General features: G+C 34.3%; 1 protein-coding gene across 1 annotated transcript; it reads left to right on the top strand.

The window, feature by feature from the left end:
* LOC109716742 (probable xyloglucan endotransglucosylase/hydrolase protein 26) lies at positions 906 to 3,230 on the top strand. Its single transcript, XM_020242297.1, has 4 exons — positions 906 to 1,101; positions 1,225 to 1,325; positions 1,417 to 1,610; positions 2,642 to 3,230. Exons 1-4 carry the CDS (start codon positions 924 to 926, stop codon positions 3,042 to 3,044), a joined length of 876 nt encoding a protein of 291 aa, XP_020097886.1. The 5' UTR covers positions 906 to 923; the 3' UTR covers positions 3,045 to 3,230.

Here is an 8,486-nt window from a genome sequence, read left to right as displayed (position 1 = left end):
CAAGAAACATTAATTTGGAAAGATAACAATAAATATAGTAGAGAAATAGATAATAATTGAATCTAAGATATCTAATATAGGAGGTTCAGAACCGGCTCTTATGCAATATTATCTAAGACTCCGTTGGTTTGTCAGAATAAAATATTTAATGATAACTAATTTCATTTGGAGATTTTTTTTGTATGATTGAAAATTAGGAGTTTGATTTTTTGATCTATAAAAGGTGCTAAAATTTATGATTTGATAAGATAACATATTCTAATTATAAAGTGATTTATCTTGTTACAAAAATTTGACTTTGAAAATCAAATATGGCAGTTATTCCATACATTTGATCGCACTCACCATCGCCAAGTACTACGATTTTTTTTTAAGTAAATCAAAGAGATATATAGAATAAGATGTTCATATATCTAAACAAGACCAACAAGATCACTAAGACAGAAAATGACATCGGAATAGTCGAGTTAACAATTTTAATAAAACCCTCACAAGGATAATTATGTCTAGTTATAAAGTATTAATTTTCAATTACTACAACCTAAAACCACAAATCAAATCTAGTTTATAATAACAATTCCAATAATCAAATCCAAACCATTGTTAACTATTACAAGTAACCACCAAAAATACTTAAACCCATGGGGCATCATAGTGGAGAGCACAAACTTGTTGAAATATTCCCAAACCTAAGAGCTGGCCAATAACAAAAATAAATAATAATTATATAAATGTATATGATCTACATGCAGGCGTGAAACTCTTCTTTGGACATTGAATATAACATTCAAACTTTTCAAATCAGCATTCGAAAATATATAAAATATTAACTTAACTATTATAAGTAGAGCCCCATAGAATTTCTCCTCCACAGCAAATCAAAGAATTAGAGGTGCAAAGCAGAGGAGAAAGAAGGTGCAGCAATGGCAATGGGGAAGCCGCGCGCCGTCCTTGTTGCCTTCGCTTTGCTCGTCGTGCTCGATCGAGGCCTCGTGCGCGCCAATTTCTACGACGAGTGCGACGTTACCTGGGGACCGCAGAACACTGCCATCTGGGGCAACGGCGAGAACCTCGCGCTTTCGCTCGACTCTGATCACATAGGTAAAAAGTACTGCAACTGTCACAATAATTGTCTCAGAATGACCGAGGTCTTAAAACAATCTTTTATACGTAATCATCCATCCAGATCATAATCATACTACAACACGTAATGTAACATTGCAGGTTCCGCAATTCGAACAACAAAGCAGTTCCTCTTCGGATCCGTAGAGATGGAAATTCAGCTGGTTCCTGACAACTCTGCTGGAACTGTCGCCGCATACTACGTAAATACAATCTAACTCTTCAAAAAATGAATTCCGGTACAAGGATTGGATCAAATGGTTATTGAAACTCTGCGCTTTACGTATGTTTCAGACATCTTCGTTGGGCGACTACCATGACGAGATCGATTACGAGTTCCTCGGAAACGAAACCGGACAACCGTACACCATCCACACGAATGTGTTCGGTAAAGGCCAAGGAAACAAGGAGGTGCAATTCAAGCCATGGTTCGACCCGACCGAGGATTACCACAACTACACCATCTTCTGGAGCCCAACTGAGATTGTGTAAGTTCATACGATCTTGAATATAGTCGCGATTGTTGGCTTAAATAAGCCAGCATCCTGTCCTGTAGTAGGAGGTCATATGTGGGTCGAGTCATGTTCGAAATGACGTGAGACTGGGTTGGAACAAATATCGCATAGGAATCCGATTGCAATTAAAATCTAACTAACTTTGTGATAAAAATAAAAACAAACAAACATACAGATAAACGCAAATAAATCAACTCACAGATAATCGCTAAATCCCAAAATTGTGGAAAAAGAATATCAACATATTAATCCGGAAGCGTGCGAGGCACTGCCCTAAGGCGTATTCCCGTCCTTACGTGCGGGATTAACCGGAAATAACACCCCAAGGTACGACCGGAATTCCTCATTCTGCGAGCACGATCGTGAAGGAGGTTGACGGAGATTCTCAACACCCAGTGGATAAGGATAAAGGGAATGTTCAAAAATGAGAGATAAAAGAATAAAAGGATAGAGATTAACCAATGATCAAAAATCTTTTCTACCTGCTCTGTTTCATATCCCAGAGGAGGAAAAGAGAAAGGGGATTTAACGCTTTTTCTCTTACGAGAGAGAAACGGAACCCGCCCAACGTAATGCGAAAGAAACGGAACGGAAAATATTCCGTTAGTTTCTTTCTCATTAAGAAAGATAATAAAATAATTAAATAAAATAAAATAAATAAAGTAGTAAATAAATAAAATAATAAATAATAAATAATAAATAATAAAACATCAAAGTGCAAATAAAATAAATTCAAACTCAAAATTTTGAGTTTTCACCAACAGGTCGAGTCATGTTCGAAATGACGTGAGACTGGGTTGGGCCGAGTCATGTTCAAAGTGGCGTGAGGTTGATTGGGCTGAGTCACAATCGAGATCCGTGGGTGTTGTATCTGTACGCTTTAAGTGAATTGGTGGTATATTTCTAACAGCTCGAGCGTTTTGGATTAATGGTTAGTGCCAATGATCCGACGGCGATGTCGACGAGCACCGCTTTATTACAATCGAATTGCTTATAATTTGCAGGTGGTTCATCGACCAGATCCCGATCAGAGTCTACAGAAACTACGAGAGCGCCGGCGCCCCGTTCCCCACCAACCAGCCGATGAGGATGTACTCCAGCATCTGGAATGCGGACGACTGGGCGTGCCAGGGCGGGCGGGTCAAGACAGACTGGAGCAAAGCGCCGTTCGTCGCCAAGTACCGGAACCTGAAGCTGGACGTCTGCGAGTGCGAGAGTGCAGACAGCATTTCCCAGTGCTACTCATCTTCCAACTGGTACAATGGATGGCAGTACTCCAAGCTGACCGCCGCGCAGCTGGGCCAGATGAATTGGGTGCAGCAGAACTACAAGATCTACGATTACTGCACCGACTACAAGAGATTTAACGGCCAGATGCCCGTCGAATGCTCTCTGCCGCAATACTGATGACGGGCCGGGAAAATTGCGAAATTTGCAGTCCCTTCAATGTTATCTACACAGATGACTTTTGTGATTTTTGTTTCCTACATTTTCTATCTCACTAATTATCTATCGAAATAAATCTATATTTCAGCTTATGTTTGTCCAAGATATGTATTCCGATTACGAAACAAAAAAAAAAAAAATGCTACAGAGATTTGGTTTCTGATGTTCAACTTTGTCAAAGTGTCGAAACAACAGGTACTGAGAAGAATTAATGATAATAAATATACATCTGGCAAATAAAATCTTCGCTCCCTATTCGTCCATTGACAATTTAAATATTTATTTTCTTTTTTTTTTTTTTGGTATTTTCATGCTAGACAAATGAACTAGATATTTTTGGTCTTTGCCATAACAAACTGAGGGAGTTTGGATCGAAGTCAGAATCAGTATCGAAATCGAAATAAGAATAAGCTGGAAATAGAATCGAAATAATTTATTATCTTATTTTGTTTAGTTCGCCACCTGTATCAGAATCGCAATAAATTATTTTTATTATTGGTGTTTGGTTCAGATAATTATAAAAAACGTAATCAAATTAATATGTCAATTTAATCTTTATAATATATTAGTTTAAATTTAAACTAAAAATTAAATACTAAAAATTTACGTCAAAATTTTAAAACAATGTCAAAATTTTAAATATATTTTTTTTAAAAAATAAAATTTGAAATGAAACAAATAATTCAAAATATAAAACTAAATTTCAATTTATTCAAATTCAAACTTAAAATTTTAATTGTAATTTTAATTTTAATCCATAAATTTAATTTAAATTTTAAATAAAATTTGAATAAAATTTAGATTTTAAATTAAATTTAAATTAAATTTAAATTTAAATTTATAAATTAGATTTGAAATGCTTGATTGAATTTTAATTTTTAATTTAAGTTCAAAATAAAATTTAATTTATAAATATAATTTTTAAACTTAAACTTACATTTTAATTAAAAAATAAGTTTAAAAAAATTAAATTTAATCCGAACAAATCCATCCCGCCTGAATTCAATTTTCAATCCGACCTCCTAAGCCGGAGCCGGATTGAAAAAATAGATAATTAGGGAGATTTTCATTCATTCGAAAATTGAAATCGGAATGAAAATTCTGTATATAAAATACGGACAAACGAAATCGCCCATTCCAATTCCAATTCTAGGGTGAAAAAGGGACGAATAAAACATGCTATAATATCTAAGCAAATTTAGTATCAATACAAGTTGTAGAATCTTAACAGAGCACAATTAGTCCACTAGCACCAGCAACTTGATAAAACGAGCCTTTTGAATTACAAATATGAAATTGAAAATACTTTTGTGCGGATGAAGCGAATATTGAAATCCATTGAACTACTGATAAAATATTTTTTTTTGAGAAAAAGGTAGCACGCTATCCGCTTTATTCATTAAGTAAATTAAGCTACACAGAGTGAGGCAGCCGAGACCTCAGGGAAAAAAAAAACGAAAAGTCAAGAGGAAAAAGAGCAAGAAAAAAGTAACCGATATAAAACAAGAACAAACAAAGTGCGATTCACCAACTTCACCCAGCTCTACAAAACTCGGCCCACTCCTTTGCCAGTAGTCCAATACGACGAGCAGAAGATGTAGCGTCCATTGGTAAATTCCGAAAGATAACTTTATTTCTTTCGCTCCAAATTATCCACCATGTGGCTGCCACAAGAATCAGGGTCTTCACAATGTCACCCTGAGACCCCCTCTCTGTCAGCGCCTCCCAAGCGGTATGGACATCCTCCGTGGGTGTGACAATATGAGAGTTGTCAAAGAGTGAAATAAAAAAGAATCTACAACTTGTATTGATACTAAATTTGCTCATGATAAAATATTATGGGCATATTTTGTTCATGATTGGAATAGTAATGAAAAATAAAATTAAATTATTTTGGAATGAAAAATAGAATGACAATTCATCCAAAAATATTTAGTTTATTATTGGAATGAAATCAGAATGAAAATTTAAAATTTTTTAGAGAGAGTTTTGATTAAGAGAGAAAAGTGATGAAAAAGGATGAGGTAGGTGTTGGTAAAAGAGAATTTTGAATAATTTACTTTAGAATGGGTTAATCCGAAATTCAAAACCGGATTGGATCATAAATGGATTTGATCATTTCCATTCCGGAATGGAATGGAAATCGAAATCCGATTCTTATAAAACAAACGACAATTATCGAAATCAATGAATTTCATTCCGATTTCATAGTCTAAAATAGGTGAACCAAACATGCTCTAAAAGTGGACTACAAGATCCCTTAATTGAAACCCAGATCACAAATCTTGATTGAGACAATTAAAGCTTTTTCTAAGAAAGAGTTAAAAAAATGTACAAAACTTATCTGAACTATAGACTATTTTGATCCAGCTATCTAATCTTTCAAAAATTTTAATTTATTATATAACATTTCAATTTATTTGATTTGAGTCACTTGACGATACTTTAACTTTAAAATTTGAATACGTAATTTATCTTTACGGATCTAATTTACATATTTCATATTAGCTTAAATTTTGAAGTCAAAGTGTCGTGTCCGATTTAAATTAAATAAAATGAAAGAATTGATATTAAAATCACAATTTCAAAAGGTTGGGTATCTGATTTAAAATGTTCTATAATTCGGATACGTTCTGTATATTTTTAGCAAAAAAAATTCTCCTAGTTTGCAATATTTTATGACGTTTGAGTAAAGTCCTCAATTTCTATTTCAGGACCATTTGGTCTCTTTTAAGTGCAAGATTTTCAAAATCTATTTGATAACAACAATCTTCGAACACCTTTTGATGGTAATGTATCGATGTTCAGAAGCGGCTAAATTCTGAAGTGTTCATGTTTACTTGAGAGATTAGCAGGTGCTGGAAATAAAGCCTTTGAGACCCAAAATATGAGCTCTAGTTTAGTATGTCCACTTCATCTCCAGAGAGATTTTGCTAATAACATTTGAATATAATACTTCATATCTAAAATTATTGCAGTTATTACACCTGTAGAATCTCCTCTAAGGTTTTATTTGAATGCATGAATATCTTGTTCAACTGTAAAAACAACGGGGCATATTGGGAGGTGGGCCCCCTCCAACTTTCGTCTTGTTTTTTATGTGAGTCGGAACAGATTCGAAGCTGCTTGAGTTTTATCTTCTTTTTTTAAGCCTTACTTTCCCTTTTATTCCGATGGGTCAGAATAAAAGTTAATTTTTACATATCGGAGTGAATCAAAGAAAAGAAGGGGTTTTTCACCTTCTGCTTTATTTTTTAACAAATCGAGATAGATTCAAGATGAATTAATTTTTAAAAAAAATTTTGGTTTCCACTTATTGCTCTATTCGGGCGGAATGAAATCTCCGCTAACCTAGATCCATTTGCATCCCTATACTAGAGGTATTTTTTTTATATATGATTAAAATATTTATAATGGACCAAACTAGAGCCCACCCTTCCCTAGACCACTTGCTCCCGCGTGGAGCAAAAGGAGCGCAAAAAGAGCAAAAGGCCAAGAGAGCGACATCTCTATCGTCCGAGTTGAATAGTTGGGACGAAATGATCTAAATGCCCTTTAAATAATTGAAACCGTGTGGATCAGAAACTATTTCCTATATCAGATGTACAAATACATCTCATTAGCGAATAAAAATTTCAAAATAAAATCTAACTTATCAGAGATGTTCTACAACATTTCGTAAATTTTGCACAATAATACACTTCTAAGTTTTGCATTTTTTTAAAAAAATACATGACTCTTTTGAATGGTGCATAAAATACACTACGTGTACGGATACACCGGGAGTAGGCAATAACTTCCCGCGGGGGCCAGGGGAGTTGGGGGTGGGGACACGTGTGGACGAAGACCGATGGACACGTGGGAGGAGGCGCGGGGATTGGTTGAGTCGGTGGGCCCCCACCACGCACGCAAACACAACGCCGCCCATGCTCTCTATTTGTCACGCCCACGGGCACGTAGTATTTGATATCTGCAGAAGCTGTAAGATGATTGGAAACTTACAAAGACCACCCTGACTTTTATCTTCTTCTTTTCTTTTTTTTTTTCCAAACCATTTATTCACAATATTTGATAGTTGAAGATAGGGGTGGCAATCCAGCTCGCTGTTCGCGAGTCAGCTCGTGTTTGCCTCGAAATGAGCTCGAGATCGGCTCGCTCGTTTAGTAAACGAGCCGAACATGAGCTGAATTTTTTAGCCCTCGATTAATAACAAGCCGAAACACGAACTGGAGTCCGCTCGCTCCTGTTCACGCGACGATAACATAGCCGAATACATATATTTTATATTTATATAATTTATTTAATATTATATTTTTATAAATAAACAAATATTCATATATAATATATTTTTATATTTGAATTTTTAGTAAATAAAATATAATGCGAGCCTAATATATAAAAAAAACTTATTTATATGTAAGTTTTAACTATTAGGTCAAAGTTTAATAGATAGTTTTAAATTTTATTTTTTATATATATTTAATCTAATTTTTTATAATTTATTGTTCGTTGGCCAGCTCATGAGCTAGCTCGTGTTCCGTCGTTAAATAAATAAGCCGAACACGAGAGCTGAATTTTTCGGTCAGATATTTAACGAGCCAGCTCGTGTTCGGCTCCGTTTAATAACGAACCGAACACAGACCGCATCCCAGCTCGCTCATGTTCGGCTCGTTTACACCCGTAGTTGAAGAGTACTGAAATCAATTATCTTTAATAAATATTATATTTGATTTTAAAATTATTTTTTTTAAATAAAATAAATTATATAACCTCAGATATCTTTCATACTTTTCGTCATTTTTAGCAATAGAGAATTCAAATAGACGAGTGGCATTGTCAAATGCCATTTAACATACGTTACCATTTAGGGCAGTACTTTTTTATTGATTAACTAGTCTCAAATTTACGTTTGCTTAGCTATTAAAATTATTAATTTTGCCGGTATTAGTGTAATAAAATTGTAAAATTCGAGGTTTAAGAAAATCAAATAGCCTAGATTTAAGAGTATGAATTATGGATTCGAATAATCCATCATTAGAAACGATATGAAAATAAACAGTCTCGTCTACTTCTAAAAGTATCTTACTGAGACTCACGATGTAATTTCTTATACTGATATGCCGTAATAGTATTAGTTAGTTTTTTCTTTTCTTTTTTGTCGGCAAGGAGTTATTAGCGACCAGTTATTTAAATATTAAAACTCTAAAAAGTCGGCAACGAAAACATCCAAAATATTTCCATCAATGATATGTAACAAGTCCCAGAAAATAAAATTCCAACTAGACGTTCTTCCTAAGTTTGCAAGTAACAAAACAACAAAAGAAGGTCTTTATTTTCCGTACCCATCTTGTATACTACTTATCTTCTTTATCAACTTAATTATTGGAGGCTCAATTGCAGGTT

This window comes from Ananas comosus, linkage group 10 (genome assembly GCF_001540865.1).
Source record: "Ananas comosus cultivar F153 linkage group 10, ASM154086v1, whole genome shotgun sequence".
Taxonomy (NCBI): Eukaryota; Viridiplantae; Streptophyta; class Magnoliopsida; order Poales; family Bromeliaceae; genus Ananas; species Ananas comosus.
The sequence above is the reverse complement of the archived record's forward strand: the minus strand, read 5'-3'. Positions and strand labels throughout refer to the sequence as shown.

Excerpts from the sequence above, each read along its gene's own strand:
- LOC109716742 (XM_020242297.1), top strand. The coding sequence starts at position 924 with ATGGCAATGGGGAAGCCGCGCGCCGTCCTTGTTGCCTTCGCTTTGCTC. Across the intron at positions 1,326-1,416 it reads GAACTGTCGCCGCATACTAC|ACATCTTCGTTGGGCGACTA; the intron begins GTAAATACAATC and ends CGTATGTTTCAG. Across the intron at positions 1,611-2,641 it reads TGGAGCCCAACTGAGATTGT|GTGGTTCATCGACCAGATCC; the intron begins GTAAGTTCATAC and ends TATAATTTGCAG.